The 26397-nt window shown below is 39.8% G+C and overlaps 1 protein-coding gene across 1 annotated transcript; it reads right to left on the bottom strand.

Annotated features, from left to right (window-relative positions):
- Positions 1 to 270: 270 nt before the first annotated feature.
- Positions 271 to 25633, bottom strand: ttc16 (tetratricopeptide repeat domain 16). The gene is made up of 18 exons (XM_066713128.1): positions 25529 to 25633; positions 24927 to 25069; positions 24280 to 24355; positions 21947 to 22049; positions 21601 to 21746; positions 19934 to 20057; positions 19015 to 19095; positions 16748 to 16923; positions 15909 to 16260; positions 12334 to 12709; positions 8358 to 8461; positions 7672 to 7798; positions 6411 to 6624; positions 5784 to 5939; positions 4868 to 5038; positions 4254 to 4430; positions 3220 to 3364; positions 271 to 2684 (listed from the first exon to the last, which is right to left on the bottom strand). Exons 1-18 carry the CDS (start codon positions 25631 to 25633, stop codon positions 2566 to 2568), a joined length of 2895 nt encoding a protein of 964 aa, XP_066569225.1. The 3' UTR covers positions 271 to 2565.
- Between the last annotated feature and the right edge of the window lie 764 nt (positions 25634 to 26397).

Raw genomic sequence — 26397 nt, forward strand, 5'->3', positions numbered from 1 at the left:
TATTTTCTGGTATATATGATAAATTGTATGCAAAGTAATTTTGCCTATGCTGAACACTTAAAATTATATGTTATCCACATAATTACAAGTTTATAAAAATTAGAAAGGTACTTAATATCAAAAGTGAGAACATTTATGTAGTGAGATTCCTTTTTAAGACAAAAACAAGGAAAAATCAAACAGAATACACAATATTTTGGAAGGAAAATATTGCTTTTTTAGAACAATTAAAAAATTGTAATAGAATAAACTTATATACACATTGCACATTTTACTTTATTTAAAATATTTCTTGAAGCAAAACAGTAAGACATAAACCAGGATTAAAAAGGTAATCAGCATGTTAATTACATTTTATACAATTCAGTCCAATGTTTAGGATTTTGGATGATGCTTTCACCATATACATTGTAGGTATCCTGCAAAGATAGCTGTACCAAACATGTATTTAATGATTAATTTAGTCAGATTCAGGTATATGGTCTGATTATAGTGTGAGGAGCAATTTCTATCACATATAAATATATTTTTTCTCTCTAAAGATTTGTGCTCTAATATCTAGCATTGCCTTTTTATTTGTTTGAGCAGATGCCTGTCAAATTGTATAAGTAATCTGGTGCATTAAATAAAGCCTAGCCTCATTGAGTCTAGATTTTGTCAACTTTTAAGTTTCAAGGAAAACTAATACATTTGTTTCCTCTCCTCTAACTGTAGATGTGACAGATGCACTCAAATGACCTCACAAGCAATAATATAAATGCAGAATACACATTTGTTGAAGCAACTCTAACAGATAAGTAAATAAATGACAAATTAAGGTAAAAAATAAATCATACAAAATTAAATAGCTTAAAAATATCTTGAGCAAAAGTGGTTTTACAGATGGAACCTGGTTTGACATACAGTACTTTTTCTCTTTGTTCTTTGTGCCAGAGGTATCATCCTGTTGTAACAGAAACTGTGTGAATAACAAGACTGGTAAAGTAAAACCTACTTTATGGTCTGAAATTTAACAAATAAGTCAATATTATTATTAATAAATATTTTAACATGCAATACACTACACAGAACAATAATTTAACTGGTCCTTCCACAGTAACAGGAAGTTGTCATGCACAGTCTTATTATTATGATTGGTGTGTTGTATGTGTTTGGTCTTACAGAAACATGTAATCCTTCAGAATTGAATAACAGGCTATGAAGAGGATGGGAAGAGAAAAGCTCCCAGCACTATGAAATCCCCAATTCATGTCACAAACCCCAAGTCTCCTATTGCAGACGTGTATAAAACCCAGACATATTCTTCCAGCTTATGGTTTTACACCCCTCAGAAAATGCTCTACAATGCTTACCCGATTAATCGAAACAAAGCTTAAGACGTGATCTCAAAACTGTGGTTTGTAAGCATGATGATATAACTAACTAGCGGAGGAATGTAAAGAGACACAAAGAATTCATCTCATTGGAAACTTAAATTACAAACTAGAGGATTGCTTTTTTATGTTTTATTTTTACTCATTGTTTGTTTGTTTGTTTGTTGCATGCTGGGCAATGGCTGTTCTCTACTTAGTCAAAGGTGACAGCATAAGGAGTGCAATTTTTGATCCAGTCAATATCAGCAAGAGATGTTGAGCCCTTGGATCACATGCAGTGTGAAATGTGACTGTGCTTTTTCAAATGCTCTTCTGGAATACTGTCCTACCTAGAGCTTGCACCCAAAAGGAATATGATTGCACAGCAAGTGCCATAAACAGGTGAGGATCTCTAGGACAGTTGTTCTCAGGTCAAGTCTCCTGAGCACAGACAATCCCATAAAGATCTCACCTAGTGTATGAACTCAAATTCAATAGTCTCATTCTATCCATGTCCCGCTCATCAGTTGAAACTCCCTGACTAATTTATTGAGAATGTGTTATGTCTGTAGCACCCTCTTTAAATATTGTATTATTCTTAATGAAATAATTGTGTATTACATATAGTGTGCTTTTATGTCATTTTCACCGCACTGTACCGGAAGGTGATGTTTTATAAAAAAAAAAGTTTACCTTGCCAGAGTCTTTCTGAGAACAGGTTTACGGTCAACTAAAATTACAAATACCTTTATTTACCAATATTTAAGGCTGGTAATTATAATTTTAATTGAGCCCAAACCTGCTAGGCAAAGGGGGAAGAAACCAACTGTCACAGATGCATTCTTGTGTGCTGCCATAGCATCCCATTCCCAACATTGGATCGTTACATCACTACAAACACCCAGCGGGAGCTGTGGTAGATGAAACTTGAGTGAGTGAAAGCCTTCTGGATTCTGAGCTGGACTGTTAGGTCCAATTGTTACCGTTGCTCTGTAATCTGTCAGGTTAGGGTTCCTTATCAAACAAACTTGAGAAAAGCACAGGGTGTCTTTTGTCCTGCAGCACAACACAGTCTGGTTCCCATCTCCTTTGTGTGGAGAAAGGTGTGACAATAGGAACCTGAGGGAGAGGAGTCTGGTTGACTGAAAGTGAACCGGGACAGTTATGGTCGCCCCTGGTGTGGGGGCGGGGGCTCCTCGCTGTGTGGCCTGCGTTAGGAGCGGTTAGATCTGCAGGAGTGGCAGCAGGCCTTGCTGTAGTACCAGTGACTGCACAGGTTGACTTTCAGGGCCAGGGAGCAGTTGGTAGTGGGCCTGTCCTGGCAGTTCTCGTCTGAAAGGAAATTGGGAACAGAATTATTCCTCGGTGTACCTGCAGCTGGCATCACATATGCCAGCATGGGCCTTTCTGACACTTCTGCACACTGCAAGCTGCAACAAAACAAGCAGACAGACGACAGGAACATGCAATGTCATCAACACTGCAATTATTCCAAGATTGTTCGATTACATCTGAAATTCACCTGCCAACAAGCAACTTGGCTTAATCCTCTTTTCACTGATGTTTTTAAGACATCCAAATTCCAACAGCTGGAACTCCATCCTGCTCAGTTATAACTGAAAAGACATTTCTGGCAGGAAGTATTCCTTTGACGAATCTACCTTTTTTCTATACTTAGTATTTTTGTATTTTAAAACCAGGTGCTTAGCTGATGTCACCCAACCCCTATGTGTCTAGTACTTTGACATATGGGATTCCTAATTTGATTTTTATTTTTATTTCTGAGCAGACGACCTTACACAGAGTGACGTACAGTTGTCACTTACAATTGTTTAAGGGTGTTGTGAGCTGTGTGGGATGTGGGTACCTGGGGGCTCCGTGGGGCAGGGTTGTAAGGCGCAGGTCTGCTTGGCCACAGGTTTGGTCAGGGGGTCACAGCCACGGACAATCTCCCTGCCCTGATAGCACTTCACATCTCGCATGCGCACGCCTACACCGCACGTCTTGGTGCACTGTGGGAAGGGGGACAGGACAAGTTCTGTTCTTTAGCAAAGACTGCACCTTTTTTAGTCAGATTAATACGATTATGTGTATTTATGTCAAAACAGCAAGTCTGTGCTCTGTGCATTACTGGAAACCCCTTCAGCAGGGTTGTACCCAATATGCCATCTGCTTTTCTGGCCAGCAGCAGTCGTTCATTCCACCTCAATTGTTAAGTCTTGAGACTGAAGTTATCAAACTGTGAGAATCAGGCACTTAAAATACAATGTGGGGCTCAGACTAGACATGGAATATGTGTTGACTTGGGTCTCTAGCCCATCCAAGTTTGTCACAGAGTCTCTAGGAAATAGCTGCAAAATCTCCAGGAAATAACATTTATACATAAGTTTGTGGTTAGGTCTAATTAAGTTTACTGTAATGTTGCTAAGCAGTGGTTTGTACCATTGTGTATTTTATGCATAGCCTATCTTAAATAGTTCAGTCCTCAAATCCATTTCAAGGTTTACAAATAGCACAGTTAAAGTTAGGAAATCAGAGGCGCCACTATTAAGTGTCCTGTAAGATTGTTTTGATACAATTTAATAATCATCCACTTGAAGAGTAAGCATCCTGTCTGTCTAGCCTCTATATTAGACTAAACGCTACATTACAGAAACAGGTCAAGATCAGGGCTTACATGTTGTAGGTAGGCTGATATTTTAACAATGTCATGCAATAGTGTAAGCTATGAATCATATTGTTGAAGTGTTTTTCAGACTATATAATATAAAGCTCTTGCCCGTTTTGTACTGTTCATTCAGGAAAGAGTCTAGCAGATTTGAAAATGTGTTTTTCTGGCAGTGAATGGCACTGAAAAGTGTTTTGCGCAGTGTCTCCAGCTACCCACAGTCCTGAGCTCACCTCAGACCAGGGGGTGGTGTACCACTTGAAGCAAGGCCTTTCGAAGCACGTGCTCTCCTCGTCTGGCTTTTTGCTGGCGTCACAGTCATCCTCCTCATGGATTTTGAATTTTCCGTTGTCGATGCCAACACACAGCACTATCCGCTTCTTCACTCCACGGCCACACGTTGTGTTGCACTATAGGACAACAGGGATGGCCTTTTCCTTTAGTGTGCAGACTGAGGTTCAGGCACAGGCCAGTCCAGAAACAATTACCCCACAATTACACTTTCTCTACCACTATACTCTGAATCAAAAAGGGTTCTGGTGGAAATGAGACTCCCATAACAGTCTAATCTATTTCAGGTTATAAAGATTGCACAGATGAAACTGTAAGAACACATGCATTTAGTGTATGCTTAACTATGGGTTATTGTTTGCTCATATTTAATCACACACAAGAAACCTACAACATACACTCTCAAAGGACAAGAGCTGGAAAAGAAAGACGCCATTGTTGGTGGGACCACATTTCATGTTCTGAACTTTATAGGCTGATTATTACTACAAATGACAAATAGTAGCAGTCTTATTCATCATTGTCTGTCCAGTCCATCAGCAAAAACATGTCTTACCTTCTCCCAGTCCTGTGCCAGCCAGTGTGCCATGCAGTCCTTCTCACCGCAGGGGTGGATTGCCAGTGGCTTGCTCTCCAGAGTGCACTGGGACTCGGGCACCACTCTGCCATCTGGCGTCTTGCAATACACGTGCCGGATCATCTTGCCCTGGCCACAAGCACCTGAGCACTGAGCACCCAGAGACAGCGGGAGACACAGACAACGATCATTTAATCAAACAGGGAGAGAGACCTAAAGAAACAATGACCTTGCACAAGATAACAGTGGATGTGATTGGCAAATGAAATGCTATATAGCTGTGTAAAAAACAATGATCTATAGATGGAGATTCTCATTGAAATGAATTTGTATAGAGCGCAAAGGGTGATTTCACTGATCCAGGAACTGGAGTATGGGAACGGTGATGCATTACTGCCATAGGACCGATAAGGATCAGTTAAATGCAGTTAAAGATTATAATGGAAAAGTGGTACATCTGTTAGAGCAGAGATGCATTGGGAGGTGAAAAACTGGTGTTGGTGATCTGACAATTGTGACACATGACAGCACCATTCAACAAGACTGCATGGACTAGATACAGTGTAATATAAACATATATAACAAGCCAGAACATCCCAAAGCACATTCATTTTGAAATGACAGGCCTGACATACAAAAGGGAAAGAAACTGACAGATGAAAATATGCATAAACTGGGCATCCATCTTGATTGCCTTGAATGGACAGACGCATTTTATGTTACACATGGCGTCCACTTTAGGTTTAGTTAGTTTCAGGACTCTTCACTTACGTGGCCAAAGTTTGCTGTCACGGGTTACCCAAGAGAGACTCCCCCGGTATTTTACACTTAAAACCTCATATTTTGCCTCATGTTACCTCACTTTATGTATGTCGATTCCCTTTGTTCTACCCACCGGTCCCCACTCCGACACTGTCCATTGTCTCTCACACGGCGGTCCTGTGCAATTCTTCGCAGATGGTGGACGGCTCGTCGCTTCACATGGCTTTTTCTCGTCTGAGCACCTCACTTCCCTTGTCACGATGTCTTTCTTGCCACACTTTGCAGGACACTAGATGGAAACAAATTCATTATGCTTAGGTCTTAAGAGAACATGAAGAGATCTATGCACATATTTTTTACCTTGGGAAAATATCTTAAGAAATATTTTTAAATCTCATCTACTATGAGAAAAAAAAAACCTAATTCCTCTCTTTCACGCTTTTTGTGCTTTGCATCTTGTTGTTCAGTGAACTGGAAACACACAAAAAAGGATTGCTGGAGACTGAGCTGAGCCATTTACCCATTTCAAAAACGCTTAAGAACTGAGCTCCAGAACCTCAAAAAGAAATCTAGAAAGCATAGCATCTATAAATAAAATGAGGAAATGGAGACATAAGTAATGTAAATAATAGTGTAAAAAGTATATTATGACCTAAAGGCCAACACAGTGTCAAGAAGAAAATAGAAGCCCCTTTTCAGTATTGTTCAGTTTTTGTGTTCTTCCATGTGGCTGCACACCAAGATGTAGGGTCTTACTCACCTCTGCCCACTCTGCCACCTCCCACTGGGGCCCGCAAGTTGGACTTTTGCAGGGTCGGCGCTCGGGAGGTCTCTCCAGCTCCGCCAGGTTGCAGAGGTCACTGTACACTGAACTATCCAGGCCAGGGGACAGCATCTTCCAGCATCGCACCAAGCGGAACTGAAACCCTTCCCCACACGTTCTGGAACATTCGCTCCAGCTGCTCGCCTCCCACCTGCAGCACACAGTTCAAAGGTCAGAGTGTGCTTGCTCTGTCACTCTCTCTCTATCACACACACACACACACTCAGCCCACAGCAGTATTTAGGACATGGTCTGTAGGGAATACTGAACCATGTTCATTTGTTCACTGAATGATTTCTGTCAGTTTCACATTTTGTCTTTCTCTAGTCTCTGATGTATACAATCTTTTCTGGCACAAAGCTGTATACAGTTGGTAAACTATACTGCAGGTTTCTTCAGCAATCAGAGACATTTACCAAAATACCAAGACACTGAAGCTTTACATTCTGCCTCATTAAGTTAAAAGTGGGGATGCAGTGTATATTTATATAATGGGCACTGCAAAGTATATATTCAATATTTTAAACAGTAATTTCAAGTGTATTTTAAGACAAGTAACTGCCTCTTCAGAAATACTTATATTAATATGTATCTTCAGAGGGAGCTTCATTTAGACACAACTCACACAACTATTATTTAGTCAAAATTGCATTTAAATTTTCAGTATATGCAGAAAATCTTGCACTGTAATTTTTGATGCATACATTTTAATCAGTAGATGTGTTAGAAAGTGAAAGATTTAAGTACATTTGATGTATATTAAGTATGTATATATTTTTATGTAGCGGCTTCTTGCCCTGACCTGTGCTAAATGTTTCAATTATCAGGTAGAAAGTCCTGAAATGTAACATCAACGCAATAAAGATTGAGTTGAAGTCATACATATTTAAGTGTGGCCTTTTAATGGCTGTTGCATCATTTCAGCACTAGAGGTCATATTTAACATCAATAATGCCAGACAGGAGGCAACTGCAGACATTTGACATCGGAAGCATTTCATTCCTGTCCTGTCATTTTCATGGTGATTTTCAAAGCTATTTGCACCATAATAGAATTGGATCCTGATTACAGTCTCAAAAGTCTAAAGATGCAAATTAATTTACCTGTGGTATGAGCATAGTAGGAGTAACAACAGAACATATAAGAATGGTGCTGAGTGATTATGGTGTGTTTAAGTTTATTGTCAGGCTCTCCTCACCTGGGCTGGCACTCCCTCCCAATACAGAAATCATGGACCGGCTCCGGGCGTGTGAGGGCATCGCAGTACATGTCATCTACCTCAGCCCCATCATACCGCACACACATGGCATAGGACTTAGCCACACCTAGCACCAACAGAAGTAAAGGAACCCATTGAAATATTTTGCTAAGGTTGAACCAGATGGCTTTCGTGTTCACCTAGTTGGTTTAGGCAAGCATGAGATCAGACACAGAGCTGAACACCTATGGATGTGATTGTGCTGGTTGTTGACTTCCCATATGCAACACTCCTAGAAGTATTAGGGTAAATGATAATGAACACAAGAATTTTACATACACATGTTCTCTCCTGGAGGAAAATCCCAGGCACAGCTACTTCAACAGCAGAAGGGACAGAGAGGAACCACAACCAAATACTCAGAATCACAAATGGAAAGAAAGAATAGTGTTGTAAAGTGTGTTGGCAGGGGCCTGACATGGATGTAATTCACAATTCCCCCCCACCACCTTAATGACGTTCAACAGTCTGCTGATGAAAATCAACCTTGAGAAAAAAAATTAAATACAAAAAAAAAAAAATATATATATATATATATATATATATATATATATATATATATATATATATATATATATATAGACTTTCCTTTGCATGTGTGCGTGTGTATGTGTGAGATTAGATACCTATTGAACAGGTCAAGCTGCAGGGCTCCTGGGAAGACAGTTTCCACCTGTACATGTCAGCTGCACTCAGCCTGATGTTCTTCTGCAGGAACCTTTGGTGATTCCTGTCAAGGGCAAACACACCGAACCGTCAGGGTGATTTTCTTTCAAAGTCTTGCTACTCAACTACTGTTCCTGGAACACGGCAGGTTTTATTGGTAACTTAAACTCTGCGATGGGGAAATATGTCGAAACAGCAGTACTTTAGATCAGTTAGGTCAATAATTGATTCGATGAACTCAGGTGGAATTAAAACCAGGGCTCCCGTCGGCTCTTTAGAACCAGAATTGAGTCTCCTTGCACTAGAGAATGTGCTCCTGGTTTTCTGATAGGAGTTATAAATGTTTGAATGTGTACATCTAGCAAGTAGCTGTGGGAAAAAAGTAGCACTTGCATATAATTTGATTTTATTGGCAGATTGATACACTCTGAAACCTGTCCTGTTATATGATTATACCACCATATTGCTCACCAGGAGAAACAAAGCATACTGGGCTTGTACAACTAAATGGCATAATCGCTGTACTTATGAAAGCAAGTCCTTCATATTCAAGTCAGGTTCATTTCAGAGTTGATACATAACTGCTGTTGTATTATTTAATAGGTGGTTTAATATCATCTTTCCTGATGGGGAACTATATGTATGTGTGAATATAGGTTACTGACTAGGTCTGCTTCACAGGAGACTGCTTCATTGGAGATCATTCATCTAAACTCTCCACCCCGTCTTTCCTTGGAACTTTTGAATAAACAGAACATTTCTTGATAGTATGTCATATTTCATTTGAACCCCACGGCAAAAAAATGATAAAAAATGTCTTATTAGACTTCATATTCTTTCGTTCCATTTTTTTGGGTCAGTCGGAAGTCACATTTATAATTTAAAAGTATGTTGTTGTTTTTTCATGACCATTCTTTCTACCAATGCAGGGTGAATTTAAATCAGTTTAATTGACATCCTGTTCCTCACAGCACAGTAAAGTGTTTTAATTTATTTCTTATTCAATTACTTGCGTCAGAGAAAAAAGATTTGCCTTTTTATTACTCAACTTTTTCACTTCCACATTCTGAAGTTACAGCCGTATTGCTTTAAGCCCTTCCTGAATGTGCAATAAAAATGCATTGAAAGTGTGCTGTAGATATATATTTAAGGCCATTAGATCCATTGATCGGGCCCCACTCTTCTTGAAAACGCACAGTAACATCAATACCCATGAATCAAACTGTGCAGTGAAATACATAGACAAAGTATGAATAAATGTACTCTATTCACTTTTTTATTTCTTTTTAATAGAAAACCTGTTCTCTGCCTTTTTTTCTGGATCTTTCCAACTTTCCCTCTTATATATATTTATTTATTTTCTTTTTAAATTGTGGTTTGTTTTATTTGCTCTGGCAGGACTGAGACAGGAGCACAGCTTTAAAACAATGCAGACAAGCCAAATGACGGCTCCGCAGCCCAATATGAATTATAAATATAATGGAATGCAAACCGAGCAACCATCAGCTTGGCTTCTTCTCCTCTGCAGTCCTCGAATGTCTCACAGTCAGAGCCTGCAGCAAATTCCATTCCCTGAGCTGAGATATGCAGGGCTGGAACAAGGAGGTCTGCCCTGTCCCAGACTGCTCTCTGTCGTAAAAAACGTTGTCATGAAGAGCAGACAAACCTTGCTCTGTGCTGCAACCCGGGCAAAAGAAAATAAATTATGAAAAAAAGAAAAGGAAGGTCCAACCAAAATCCCAGGCTGACCTAAGAGGCAGAATCTCCTTATGAATAGTATCTGGTTACATCTTTTGGGACTTTTTATTATGTTTTGGGTTATTTTTAAGTAAAGGAAATATATTTTCTTTATATAAATAACTAAATACACAAACAAATGACACATTTTACTGCAACCATGTAATTATGGGCACATTTATTGATTTTAAACTCCATTCTTTGAGATTAAATGTCTTTGACCAGATGGATATATCTCAGCTCAGTTGGGGTTCAGGGGCATTATGTTTTACAAGAATGCTGTCAACACTGAAAATCCACTTGACTGCCACATCTTTATCTGTGCAATGTGAAGAATCCCAGACCCAGTTGCCAGCAATTTCTGAGATATGACATCACAGCCAAGTTTGCCCCCTTTCTTTCTTGAAGACCATAAAAAGCAATGCATTTTATAATATATGCTCAATAAATTAATAACAATCTCCCTGCACCAATGACCTCTGTATGGCGCGGATGATTTCATCCCTTGCCCTGGGGAATTATGGGAAAGGTGGTTTCATAATTAGGAATACCACAGAGTCTGTCTTTAATTTAAAATTGGAAACGTATTTCGACATCTGATACAACTAATTCTGAATATAAAAGTGATTTGCTAAATAACTTATTTTAACCATTTATTTTCTTGTTCACTGTTTATTCTAACTTTGTTTTCATAAAAAATATCATCCCCACCATAATTATAAATTTATCAAAATAATAGAGATATACTTTTAAATACTCTGCCAAAATTGACCAAAACGCATAAAATCATAGTTTAGTTCAAAGGAAGGGCATGCATGTAAATGTCCAGATTAGTATCTAACATGTAACATGTAACAATAACTTTGCAATAGATTTTATTATATATATATATATATATATATATATATATATATATCGCTGCTGGAAAGCTTAATTTTACAGGAGTGTTTTAAAATGGCCAGATGACATAGTAATGGTTCAGTGTCAGCCACAATGACCATTTTTTGAAAATATTATTTTACTGAAGTTGGCTCTGTTGTGTATTTCTGTTGGGACGGAATACCTCAGGTCTGTGAGTGGAGTACCTACTGTACACTAATTCTCTGGCAGGAAATTGAATCTAGGAATTATAAAACAGACTTTTAACTTCACTGTTTTGGAACGCGAAACAAGAAGTCTCTGGGGACCTTGTGGTCCTTTCATTACCACAAAGTGCGTAATCCAATATTGAAAAGAGCTGTGCATTAGTTTTTTTTTTTTTTTTCTGGGGGTTGGGGGGTGGGATTGGGGGGCTGTGTCTGGGTGTCTGTCAGCTCGTCCATGACGCACTACGTTAATCACTTCTGCGGTGAAGCCCAAAGAGTCGGGAGTTTATTTTTTCCTGCTTTGTAGGATCTCACCTGCCAAAGTGGTCAAGCAACCGCAAATCCCATGCCATGATTTTCTGTTTCTTTTTTTTTCCTTCTCAGTTAAATCCCATTTCAACTCAAAATCAGCAATAGCTCATGATTTAATCAACCAAACAGGATTAAAATATCCATGTGAGATTTATATTGCTGGCCCGTGTATGCAGCATTTCAACGTCACATTGTGGTTTTAACATCCGTACCTCAATCTGAAAACTAAAAACAGCCGTGGACCTGGACTTTTTTGTATGCACTTTTGAGGATGCAGATGATCCTAACAGAAAATGTCTGTCTGGAATTTTTTTTTGTTGTTGATGTTGTTGTTTTTAATACAGTTACAAGCGTGTGGGATTCCAGGGATTGAACTTTTGACAATCTTCTGAACAAATTTTTACATGATGTTGTTACATGACTCTAGGGTGTCTGTTAGTGATTTCAAACAAGATTGACCATTCTCACCCCTATAGATATTGCTTATCAGTAATTAATTATTGAAAATTAGACCTTTATACTATTGTTTCCTTACCTGAAGTGTACCGAGTCTTCCGTTTCCATGTTATGCTATAAAGGAGTTATTTCAGACAATCATTTGTGAAAGGCCAGTTCAGCAAGGTATGTAATAATACTACGTCTGTGTTTTCTAGGCTTTTAACATATTTATTTACCACTCTATTGCTTTAGCCCTAAAATATTTGATTGTATATAAAGTTTTCTATAGGCAAATTATTTGCTTATGCGCTGTGAGCCCGAAGCTTATAGTTTGGTGGTGGGGGTGGAAAATGTTTAAGTTTACCTGTTCTTGTGAGTCCGGTTGCCCATGGTTTGGCCAGGCAGGGTTGACCTATTGGAGAACAGCAGGCCTCCGGTATCGTTGCTGCGTCTTCCCATGCTCAGCTCCTGCAATGTCCCATTGAAGGTGTCCAGAGACGCATGCTCGAGACTGTCATAGTCCAGGTCCATTCGGCCAGCCTCTGATGAGTACATAGCTTCCCCCTTTGCGAAGAGCCGGTTCGTCGTCATGTTGACCACCAGTTCTTCGGAGCCCAGAGGGTCACCCAGCAGAACATTCCAGATGAGGTTCTCTGAGTCGGGCACCAGCTCTTCCGACGTGGATTTGGAGGCTTGGAAGATGTGGTCTCCCAGGCTGTTGGGTCTGCTGGTGTTCAGAGCTGCACGTGTGTTAGGAAAGGTTCTGTTAAATAACACGTGCAGTAGCTCAGAATTTTAACTGACCGACCCAAGCATGAAGACTTATATATATATATACAGTGAGGGAAAAAAGTATTTGATCCCCTACTGATTTTGTACGTTTGCCCACTGACAAAGAAATGATCAGTCTATAATTATAATGGTAGGTGTATTTTAACAGTGAGAGACAGAATAACAACAAAAAAATCCAGAAAAAACGCATTTCATAAAAGTTATAAATTGATTTGCATGTTAATGAGGGAAATAAGTATTTGATCCCCTATCAATCAGCAAGATTTCTGGCTCCCAGGTGTCTTTTATACAGGTAACGAGCTGAGATTAGGAGCACTCTCTTAAAGGGAGTGCTCCTAATCTCAGATCGTTACCTGTATAAAAGACACCTGTCCACAGAAGCAATCAATCAATCAGATTCCAAACTCCCAACCATGGCCAAGACCAAAGAGCTGTCCAAGGATGTCAGGGACAAGATTGTAGACCTACACAAGGCTGGAATGGGCTACAAGACCATCGCCAAGCAGCTTGGTGAGAAGGTGACAACAGTTACAGATTATTTGCAAATGGAAGAAACACAAAATAACTGTCAGTCTCCCTCGGTCTTGGGCTCCATGCAAGATCTCACCTCGTGGAGTTTCAATGATCATGAGAACGGTGAGAAATCAGCCCAGAACTACACAGGAGGATCTTGTTAATGATCTCAAGGCAGCTGGGACCATAGTCACCAAGAAAACAATTGGTAACACACTACGCTGTGACGGACTGAAATCCTGCAGCGCCTGCAAGGTCCCCCTGCTCAAGAAAGCACATGTACAGGCCCGTCTGAAGTTTGCCAATGAACATCTGAATATTCAGAGGAGAACTGGGTGAAAGTGTTGTGGTCAGATGAGACCAAAATCAAGCTCTTTGGCATCAACTCAACTCGCCGTGTTTGGAGGAGGAGGAATGACCCCAAGAACACCATCCCCACCGTCAAACATGGAGGTGGAAACATTATGCTTTGGGGGTGTTTTTCTGCTAAGGGGACAGGACAACTGCACCGCATCAAAGGGACGATGGACGGGGCCATGTACCGTCAAATCTTGGGTGAGAACCTCCTTCCCTCAGCCAGGGCATTGAAAATGGGTCGTGGATGGGTATTCCAGCATGACAATGACCCAAAACACACAGCCAAGGCAACAAAGGAGTGGCTCAAGAAGAAGCACATTAAGGTCCTGGAGTGGCCTAGCCAGTCTCCAGACCTTAATCCCATAGAAAATCTGTGGAGGGAGCTGAAGGTTCGAGTTGCCAAACGTCAGCCTCGAAACCTTAATGACTTGGAGAGGATCTGCAAAGAGGAGTGGGACAAAATCCCTCCTGAGATGTGTGCAAACCTGGTGGCCAACTACAAGAAACGTCTGACCTCTGTGATTGCCAACAAGGGTTTTGCCACCAAGTACTAAGTCGAAGGGGTCAAATACTTATTTCCCTCATTAACATGCAAATCAATTTATAACTTTTATGAAATGCGTTTTTCTGGATTTTTTTGTTGTTATTCTGTCTCTCACTGTTAAAATACACCTACCATTAAAATTATAGACTGATCATTTCTTTGTCAGTGGGCAAACGTACAAAATCAGCAGGGGATCAAATACTTTTTTCCCTCACTGTATATATATATAAATGTGAAGCAGAGGTAATCAACAAATCTGTGTGACTGGAGTAATTCCTTAACCTGGGTTAACATATTGCTTTTTAGTCACTTCTGCCAAGTTCCTATGGTTCTCCTTTTGCAATACTGCGCTGTGATACTAAACTAGACACAAACGGAGCAATGGGAGCCTGTAATCACTATTTCAGAATATATTTCACTTGGCAACTGTCTCTCTTATATTTTCTATGTGACATCATATTGAAAGTGTTCTGTACTGTGTCACACTTTGGACATTCAAGCCCTATTTTAAAGTAATGTAAATTTAGGATGTCACTTTTCATTTTCTTTATTAACCGACATCAGCTAAATCTTTAGCAGTCTGTATTTGCTAATGCAATGCCTATACAAAAGGGTGTATAGTTGCAAGAAAGGGTTAAAGTCCTTCAGTGGGAAATGCTATGTAATAGTTTTGACAGTTGGGGGGTGGGTGTGGAGAATCTTATTTTCTTTTATAGACACCAATAAAATCAGGAGAGGATGTAAACTTCACATCTACAGGACTGCAGTGCAACTGGGGTGTTTCTCCATTACAGAGAGCACTCTCTCCCGTACATAACTGCCACTCTGCTGGGGCCGAAACACACTCTCGGCCCATTACGGGGATGTGTTTGTGATCCATGGAATTACAAACCAGAAAATGTAATTCCCCTGAATTTTTCATCTCCTGGCTCTTCTTTGTATGTGTCCCCATGAATAAATCATGGCTCCACAGGGGCAGCGAGTGGGCTTTTTAAAAAACAGAGTTCGGGCTTTCTCTTTTAACTTATATTTGTCTAGTGGACCGTTGCCAGATCCATCTCTCCCTTTTTCTGTCTTTTAAAAACATCAGCCTTTCTCTCTGGGTTTTGGGAGTTCTGGAAGTGTCACGGTTCCAGCTCTGGGGCTGCGTAACACCCTGACCGGAGGGACTGTGTGGAGATTTCCTCTCACTGACAGACATTGAGAGAAGGAGGTGATGTAGACATCAAAATCAAGTGATCGTGTATATTCTGGCTTTTCTTTTTTTTTGTGGTGGTGGTGGGGGATTGGATACAGGAATAACTGAGCTTGTGCAGTTTTTTTTTCAGCCATCATTGTTTCTTTCAGACTAAGAACTCATAATAAGAAGGTCCCAAGGCATTACAATCAACTGACGTACATTTTAAAACCACATTTGAAACAGCTGGGCAATTGTATTCATGATTAAAAAAAAAATGTAATTACAAAAAGAGTAAAAAAAAGACCTTTAAACCTTTTTAAAAAAATGTTATATGTATATTTTCCCCCTAATTACATACAGACTTGGAGTGATATTTTGACAAATAACACATTCAGCCTTCAGTCAGCCTAATGCTATGAACTTCCCTAATGGAAAGTGTGTTTCCGATTAATCCTCCCTAATTATATTGAACACAAAGCTGTGTCATGTATTGCTTGGTTCTTTTGCTCCCGTCTGTTCTCTGTGTTTGCTCAGAGGGACGGATGACGTCTACCTGTGTAATGTGGTTTCATCTGGGCCCCTTGCTCGCAGTCGATGGTGGCCGTCTCCTCGTACACCTCATTGGTTTCCTGTCCCTTGCTCCCAATGGCAGTCCCTGTGTCAGACTCCTTCTCCAGCACCTGGTTTCCACTCTCTCCCTTCTCCTTTGCCCCTTTAGCATATGTGCTGCCATTGTGTGGGACCAAGCCATCAGTCTCCATAGAAACATGGCCCCTGCTCTTGCCTCCTGGGCCCCAGGTGTCTGTCCCAGGATAGAGGAGAGGCTGTGGGCCTGGAGAATGGGGATCCCGCAGCACTGTGTACTCATAGGTAATGTAGGGCGTCCTGCCATTCTGGTTCCACACCTGTGACCCGAGGGAGGGAAAAGGTTTCTAGCATTAAGAAACACGGCAAATGTCCTTTTCATGTCTTGTAAGTCTGTCACAACTAAACTACAGCATTACTGCTCCCTCCTAGGTCACAAGCAGCACCTGATTACCAAACAATCATTCATATTAATTCCTCTTGTCCCATTGTTTCACTGCTGTTGGAATCTGCAATAACACACTAACCAACTACATCAGACTGACCTTTTTACTAGCCTGTGATGCTAACAATGTAAACAGCTCCCAGTGGAATATTTTATAATACAGTAAATGGAGTATCTAAAAATCTCCTTTAGCTCAGAGAAGTTCCACTATAGCTCTACAATTAAACCTTCTCTAGATGTCTCGTACGTTGTGTCCCACCTGCATTTGAACACAATTGCACAGGCTGTTTTGACAAGCTGGTGCAGAGACGGAGAGGAATTGAGTGAAATGGCCAAGACCTCAGTTACAACTGCAGAAGTACCAGAACATTGACAGCCTGATCGATAGGGCCCTTTGCAACTATGTACTCGATCCCAGTCTCGTAAACGTCCATTGGTCTTCGGTACTTGAAAATGGTCCCAGCAGCGTGGAAGTTCTGTGGGCTGTCCACCTTGTAGTCACCATTAAAGAAGAAGTTGCCAGCTTGGTCTGTGACTGCTGCAGACCGGAAAAACAAGATATAGCTCAACAACGAGAACATGGCATAATACATTTAGCCTGATCAAGACTTTGAAGGAGCCATCCATTTCTTCTCAGTGTATTCAAGATGGTTGGTATTTCAAGGTGAATGTTTTGAATGGACTAATTCACAGGTAAGTAAATGGTTTCATATTTTTTTGTTCAAATCCGATAAACCCTGATAATCACTCCTGTTATTATTTATGTATTTATTTATTTATTTATTTCTTAGCAGATGCCCTTGTCCAGGGTGACTTACATAATATAGGAGCAATACAATACAAGTGCAATTCAAGGCATAATACATTCTAGAAGTTATAGATAGAAGTTCTTTCTATCTATATCATATTGTTAGTACTATTGTTCTTAGGCAACTATCAACAGTTAATAAAGACATTTAGATATCTAAAGACAATGTGTTAAGCATGTCTTAATCACATCAAAAACTTAACAGCAAATAGCCCTACTTATATGGTAAGATTTATTTTAATAAATATTATGCAACAGAGAGGAGTAAAATATATTAAAACCATACATTCAATCTCTAAGCTGGATTTATGTGATTCTTAAATGAAAAATGCTTAAATAAAAGGTTTGCAGGATAATGCTTCTTTGGATATTCGCAATTGCCTACTATTACTAGAACAGGAGCGTACAGTATTACAAACCTATTTTAAGAGAAGGAATAATATTCTACCCAAGGGACAGATGCAGCAATATGAGATATTGCAGAATAACTGTCCTGGGGAATTAATGCATACAACAGAAGTGTCGAATTATTAAACTGGTTGCTAAATGGACCTCTTCCCTCAAACCCCATAAGGGAAGAAACTTATACTTTCAATCTATTTTTATATATTGTGTCTATGAGTCACATAGTTTAATCTAATGTGATGTGTTATTGGTCCAGGGATTCCAAGTCTGTCATCAGTGTTTGACCTCTGGAATTCACATTAACCATCCTAGTGAACGTTTACTTCTGTTTAGCCTATTCTGCCTATGTAAGTATGCTTCTGTATTTGGCTTATTGTGCTTAGCCTCTTCTGTGCCGGTAAGCCAACCAATGTATGAGAGAGCCACCCTTAAGTTAAATATTGCCAGATTTAAAATATCACACTGTTTCTTAATAAGATTCTCCCAATCCTCGCGATTCTACATGCATCAAATGAATCAAATGAAAGGCTGTTACACACTGAGAGAATAAGGCTGAAGCAAGTGAATGCAAGCATCTGGGGGGCTGGGAAAGTATAGGATAAAGCAACGTTTTATGCCACTAGCGGGGACCTGCGGTAGTTGTTCCATAGACTACAATGGGGGGCTATATCGTAAAGGCTCAATACATATGCCTTTGTTTCCGGGAGCTACAGGGGCGGCCCCCACTCGCCTCGATTGCATACATTTTTCTTCTACTAGGCGCTTTGATGCATGTAGAATCGCAAGGATTAGGTGTAAGATTTCTGTTTATTATACTGTTTGGATGATGCCAGTGATGTCTTCATTGGCATTTAATGTAATCGTCATGAATGCAAACACTTAATTAATTTTATTGTATTTATTTTCTTACAGTACTACTTCTCCCCATCCCCATGTACTACCATTTCCAAAACCTATAAAAGACCATTGAAGCAAGCCAGGACCACGCAGTGATTGAAATGATAACTGGGTCTAGAGCTTTCTCTTCCTCTTGTCTGTGTGCATGGCTGTGTGTGTGTGTGTGTGTGTGTGTGTGTTTCTGTGAGGGTTTGGGTGCCAGTCATCCTGTTTACAGACTGCAAAGATTGCAGGACAGATGAGAGTTAAGATTCAAATAACGGTAAAAAAAAACACTTCCAAGGGCAGGCGGACATCTCCTTGCGTGTCTGTGAGGGGGAAAGGTAAAGGTACAAGGGCGAGTCTGGCTCCTATTTTTAGAGATGGAAGTGTGTGCTGAACACCCACTGTTCTGCTACAGGAATGGGTGTGTGAGAGACGTGGCTGCCCCCCCACCCCCTCTCTGACACACAGTCATATCTGTGTGGAGCTGGGGGGACTGGCTTCCACTGTAAGCGAGCATAAAAAGGAAGTACCCACCCAAAATATCAGCAGACTTTTTCCTCTCTATGATCTGGATGTCCCAGGAGCCCTCTGGGATCTGAGTTATGAAGGAGTAACCTGAATCGGCAGAAACAAAAGCATTTTGATTTTATTTTTACTGCCCAGAGTCACAGGGTTTGTCATCCGCCTGATGACTTGTGTTTCTCATTGTCTTTCCTAAGCTGCAAAAGACTCATCGCCTGGTTTCATCTGTGAAGGCTTGCATCCTCTGTGGCAGCATAGGAACTTGGCAATCAATAAGAAACCCTGAACTGCATTCAGAGTTTCAGGGGAAAATTCTCTGAGGTTGTGTTACTTCATGAAGACCCAATGAAGTCAGGCTAAAATATATCTGCTGACGCTAGCAACAAAGTGGTTTCTTGCTCATTTAATGTTTTTCAAGGTTCAGAATTATTAATACTTATTCTAAACTTAACATCATATATGTGATGTGGTCCAGCATTACTGGCAGTAAGCTGCTGCTGAAATGTAATATAAAACATTTATTTATTTATTATGATGTCATTTCAACGTTATTTGTAGACCAGATTTACAAATGGTTACTGTGGTGGCTGTATGGACACTGTGTACACTGTATTTCAAAAGTACCAAAATACTAATTTCCATGTGTCCATAGTTGTGTGTGTGTGTTGTACATTTCCACCTTATGTCTAAGCTCCTCTTTACAGTGCCTCCATTATGTATTTTTTGCACTTTGTATACATTGTCTTATCTTCAAACACACAGGGCATTCTTCTCCCATGTAACATTAACAGACTTTAATATTGGCAAAGGTCTCCTTGGACCCCCTCTCTCATTTAATTACTGTTCTCCTGAAACCAAGTCCTAAAGACCTGACCTCAGAGCACCTTTGTATTCCTGTTATTCAGGCCCCCAATAAAAGATTGTTCTTTACCCAGATTGGAAGTCCCTCTCCGGAAGTTTCCAGTGACCCTGATACAGCTGCTGCCATTGCCCTGACACACTCCACACTTATCCAGGGTGTGAGGAGAAAACAGCACCCCGTCACACCCAATTGGCTGCAACAAGAAACAGGTAAAACCAAGGTTTTAACTGTACTGTTACAAATGGATACCCTCAAATATATCAGGATGAACACTGTATTTCTATATAGCCAGGAACTGCTTATGTTTTGTTTGTTAATGGTCGCAGTAGGCATGTGCCCCATTTTGATAATGATATGGTGTAGTTTTGGAAAACATCATACATTTGTTTATCCTATTATAACGCAGCACCAATGAGAAGCTGCTAGCTAAGTCAGTAACTTTGTTTGTCATATTGGATAAATAATGATGACCCAGTGTAATACCAACAGACACCCCAAATTAAGTTCTAAGTAACGTTTTTAGTTTGCGTCGATCCAATGTTATTTTTCTGCATTGCTTACTTGCTTATCCATTAGAAAATGTTAACATACTATGGGCTAGACCAAATAAAAACGTTTACAATCTGTACCCTATGACAGTTAATTTATTGTTGGAAGCCACGTTCTACTATTTATAATTCAAAACTTGATAGTATACAATTTGCATTTTGAGTCAAATTTTGTACTTAGTCTAGCTCTATGTCCCAAAATAACACATGTATTTTCAGATTAGTTTACAATGACTATATCTGACTATATTTACTTCAAAAGATGTCTGACTAGTTAAATTTAATGCAACTCAATAAAGGGTGGATACAATACTGTTACCTGCACATAATAGAATATCAAGCCCCAACATAACCTTTTTAAGTAATTACTAAGTAACTACTGTCACTTTAGAGTCTGTATTGACAGAGCATGATACAGCATCTTGTTCTGGACCTCAGTTTTAACTAACTCTCTCTGTGGGGGCATTTGGTTGCATTGTGGGATTTGGAAATTTTCCACTCTGTAACAGGTTTGAGAATTAAAGCTGAGCCTCATACTGTAGACAGCCTGGTATTATTAAAAACATTCCTTCACTGAGCTTTGTTTTCTTTTTCTTCAGTGTCTTCCCGCAATATTCACTGGGAATTCAATCTGTTATGATTCCTTTTAGATGACAATGTATTTCAGCCATGCCTGAATATGCTTTAGATTTTTTAGGGGGGTGTGAAAAATATAAAATTGAGGGTTACCAAATGGCTCAATGACTTCTGGTAGAAGTGCAGATTGAGCCCTTCTGTTCAGAGGTCCCTGTCTCAAATGTGTTTCATGCCATTAGCCAACTGTCATTAGAAGTCTATGAGGGGTACAACTAGTTACGTACTTTAAGTTTGTTTGTTTTAGGTCCACAAGCCTTTTCTAAATTTTCTGTGCAACAGCCACCTTTCCATGACTATAAGAGATGCATTAGCCCTTAACTCTTTTATTTGTACAGAAGGCTCACAATAGGCAGAAATTCAGACATCCTCAGTGTATGTATTTTCGAAAGATGTGTGCTTATTGATGGACTGTTATGCTGGTAAAAGGATTGGTTCCTCCAAATTAGAGGCATATAAAGCAAACAAATTGATGATTACGCATAAAATAAAAATAAATCAAATCATGTCAAGAAATGGGTAAAAAAAAGTTTAAATTGGTGACAGTTCACCAACCTCACACCTGCCGTTGACGCAGACCCCTCTGTAGTCGCTGTACTTGCAGGATGTCCCATCGCGAGCCGGCACCATCAGCTGCCTCTGGCCATCCACCGTGGTGCAGTGCAGGTCACAGGGGTTACTAGAGATGTGCACGTAATCATCTGGACAGACAACACGCAGATGGAAATCAGTCTCTTGTTGCAAAACACTTTCATCCTTTTCAGTTCTTTACGAAGCTGCAGTCTCAAAAAAAAGAAAAGAAAAGAGAAGTACATATGTGCTTTCAAATATTTTAATCCCACATGCACATTGAGAAGAAATCAAGGGATCAGCAGTGGAAATCTGCACAGTGTAATATTACCAGGGTACAGGGGTTTCCAGCGATAGCTTCTGCCATTGTAGACCTGAGAGTTGAAAGATGAACACTGTTCTTCTCTGAAGCTGCGTCCAGCAGTGGGGCAGTCCTGAAAGGCACAAACCAGGCATCTGTATGTACCCCCAACACATAGCATCAGGCTGTCCTGAAACTCTACACTGTGCTATGCCCAATCAGACTGAAAACAGTACTTGATCAACCTTATCTTATGAATGATTGACATAGACTTGAACATTTTACTGTAAAATGGGTATAGAAATATAAAATATATTAGTAACAAATCTACTACTGATCTGTATGTGTAATAACATTGTTATATAACATGGTTAATTGAAAAAGGCTAAAAAATAATTATTGTCATGTGTTTGTAGAATTCTGAAAACTAATATCTGAACATTATTCATTTTGAAACGTCATACATCAAAAACTTACAAAATGAGCTTATCTGGAATATGTGGTGATCTATATAATACTCCATAAACATGTTGAGAAAGAAATGCAGTGACAATCAATTTAATTTCATGGAATACAGAAAGGAAAAAAGTTCATCCTTTTGTATTCACAATTGCTGTCAGTTGCATAAAGTTTAAGTTATAGACTGTTGTTATAGATCTTGATTAGTTGTTTGAACTATTGATGAATGTGGTTTTCAATAATTTATTATTTTGTGGGAGACAGTGTGGAACACACAGCTCTTATTGGAGGAGTTCATGGCTGGTGCATATGACGGTGATAGCTGTGAGGTGATTACACACCAACACTGTGCTTTCAAAAGCAATCAACTTAGCAGTCTGTAGCCAAAAGGCTTGAGAGACATAAACAAACAAATATATTAAAAGTAAGCCGTGAGACACGCAAGAAATGACAGCACTTATTACTTCCTTGGAAAAGCAACAATGGACAGCTAGTGGCTCTTCTTTCAACAGGAGTAGGCTTCTTAAACACAGGGGGGTCTAAGCTATGATTCAAACACTCAATCCATACTCGTGCTAAAGTTGTTGCAGCAGTTTGATGTCTTTCACTGATTTTCATCAGGTGTAGGAGGCAATTTGACATAGATTTTCATCTCGTCCAGGTCCTCCAGGGAACAACTTTTCAAAGGTGATAAAATAAAAACTCCAAACATCGATATATTCTGTTCACTGTATGATGCATTCCATTTGGCACAAAAAGAAATGGGATACTTAGAACATTTTGTGTTGTTGAATGCCTGGATAACTTTTTGTTATTTGTTTTACTCACTCTGATGCACACCCACAAAGACAATTCCTGAGGGCAAATCTTGTAGGAGTCATTTCAGAGGAATAATACAAGACTCCCGAAAGAATCCTGAAAGATGTACCCTGTATGATTTCTGTGGGTGCCCTGAAGGATTTTGCTTCTTCTGTGGAACCTCGGAACCAGTTTGAATAGGCCAACGTAAACATTATCTGGTAACTTTCCACAAAGGGTGAACTAACTCATATTCTGTAGATATTGTCCTTCATGTAAAAACACTACTGAGAGGACTTATGGAACTTTTAAATGCAGTTGTGTTTTTCGCACCTGCTGCTCTACACAATGCAAGCTAAACAATGTGGCCTCCTCTCCACTCCAGGGGTGCATTCTTCCTCTACCCCTTCTGTGCAAAAGAAAGAGAGGCCCTACCTATAGCAGCTCGCAGTCCCTTGGCTGTCAGCCACTGAGCTCGGGTTGTCGGCAAAGCACACAGACCTTGCCAGGGATGAGACATGAACCACACTGCACCCTGGAAGGTAACCAGTGTTTCATAACGTTTTTGTAAAAGAAATAGCTTTGGAAGAAAATCTGGGTCAACCTTTAACAGGTCTGACTGTATACATTTGCATGCCATTTTTGAAGACTGACGAATCTGTCTGTGGCATTGCCTTAATATTATGAAATGAAGTTTTTTCTCTGCACAGCGCAGATCTGATCAAATCTTAAGAAATAAAAAACATATTTATCAGATTCACTGCAAAGCAGAGTGGTGGCCAGACTATTTTCATGTATTGAAGAATCAAGTTTACGAATAAAGACAATACCGAGAGCCATTCAGTTGTGATTGGTTGTTGCCAACATTTATCATCACAGACAGCCAAGCCTTGTGTCAGTAAAACAAATTTTCTAGGTACAGTTTATCATCATTAGTCACGTTGGCCACTTTGAATTGTAAGTTTTTGGATCAATGTTACTTGCTTTATATAGTCTCAATAGGTAGAATGATACTGCTGCATTTTCTGAGAGCCCTGACCATCTGACACTGATCTGCGTAGGTGATTAGTCAAACACCAGAATTTCTGAAATGTTACAGTTCTCACCTTGATGTTGCAGAGGTGGTATCTCTTTGATGTGCCAGTGCAAGTCATGTTTTCCTTTCCAACAGCAGTTTTCTTCCTTTTGATTAAACACAAATAACGTAAAACTCAATTACATCTTGCTTTTTATTTTGAGATTCATAACCTTGATAAAATTAATAGGCTTCAAACTTAAACTCCACAATCACATGCAGCTGAAATAGCTTCTTACAATGTTCAACAGTCGTAGCTTTTCTTGATGGTTATGCTTTAAAGGCTAAACTAAAAGAAACTAGATTTTAAGAGACGTGAGCCTTGACCTTCATTAATGCTGGAGTCAGAAGTCATTTGTTTCCAGCTGCTTGATTTTTGTTTCAGATCTAATCTGATAAAATCTATGTAATCCTATGTACTATAATAGTATTAGATTTTAGTAATTTTCCACAGGGACTACCCTTGCCCATCAACACTGTGTATTATGAGTGCCATAATCAGTTTTCCCACTGTATGATTTTAGTGGGAAAAGCAGGAACCAATACCTCTGAAGTAGCATTATATCATTATTCTGTTTGCGGAGTGTGGAATATTTAGTCATAAAGAAGATGAAGTTACTAGTGGTTTCATTAGGTGCAAACTTGATTGAGTACAGTAGTTTATCATTGGACCTTTACCTCTGCTTAAGACAGTGTCTCTCCTGGAACTTCACCCCTCCCCCACACGTGCGCGTGCAGGCTGTCCACTTGGCCCACTCTCCCCACCAGTAGGCCGTCACCTCGGAGTCGTCCTCCAGGCTGTTGGAGGCCTGGCCCTCCTCCTGAAACACCAGACCACAGCTTCAGTGCGGCACTGTGGGCATGACTCCAGTCCCAACAAGGCCTTCACCAACTGCACTGTTTCTTCATACGGGCAAGTCAATTCATCATGACTTGAGAGTAAAGCTTACAGTCATCTCACTGAGGGAGAGGGTGCAGACAAGTATGGTACAGTACAGCTGGGGGTTTGTTGCTCTGCAAACAAATTATGGAATGAGGTGCAGCCTTCAACTCCAAATAAAAAAAACAGATAGGCACTGCTCTCATTTAGTTAGTACTATACTTTAATACCCCACAATAAAACCACATCTAATGTTTCAGCCTTCATGAAAGACAATAAAAGCATCAATGTTTAAAAAATGTGGTTCGGCAGTTAATAATTATAGTCAATTAATATTGGATGGGATTTTCTTCCCTGTCTCATTCTTGCTTTAAAAATATACCGAACGATGCTATCATACCTGCCCCCCAATGGCTGAGAAGTTTCCCAGGGAGAGAGTGAGAGTCAGAGCTCCCAGCAGGACCAGAGTTGTCTCCATAGATTGGGTCCACTGATAGATACACATCCTGGAGGAACACAGGGAGAAAGGAGAGAATATCCTTCAATGTAATAGCTGATGGGGAAAAAAGGGGTGAAATGTCAGAATTTTCATCTTGATTTCCTTCATGTAGACCTTTAGACATGTAGCTGTTATCTGATGTGGTTTTATTCCCCATGATTCCCCCAATTAATTCTCTTTCCAAACATTCTTTGGATCGTGTTTTTCAAAGCAGAAGGGGATTAGGGTACTCCAGGGGTCAATTTAGATAGATTCATAGAGTTCATAAAATCAAAATCAGAGTCAGAAAATCTGATCTGGGTAAGGGTGTCTGCTAAGAAATAAATAATTATAATTTATTTTAAATTGAGAATTAAATTGACATTTTGCTGGTGCTTTGTTTCAACTGGTGTGAATGGTGATCACACAGGGGTCTTTTTCTATAACTGGTAGAATTCAGTGAACTAGTCAGCCTTCAAGACTGCATCTGCTCTTGTTTTATATGTCACTTATGCTATTTGAAAACATGTATCAAACACACCTCTGAGCACCTGATATGCACAGCTCCAAGCTAGTCCACTAAGCCAAAGATCCTGGTGAGTCTAACATTCTTCCAAATCTAGGAGAGGGAAGTATTCATAATAGACCTACATACACAATGAGCACTGTTACACTAGCATTGACAAAAGACAATGACATATGATGAAGACATTTGTCATAGGATGTAGTTCAAGACTAATCGTACCCAGTTAGCTAAAAACAAAAACAAAAAAATGCACAAAGGACATCGA

The sequence above is a fragment of the Amia ocellicauda genome, chromosome 9 (assembly GCF_036373705.1).
Source record: "Amia ocellicauda isolate fAmiCal2 chromosome 9, fAmiCal2.hap1, whole genome shotgun sequence".
Classification (NCBI taxonomy): domain Eukaryota; kingdom Metazoa; phylum Chordata; class Actinopteri; order Amiiformes; family Amiidae; genus Amia; species Amia ocellicauda.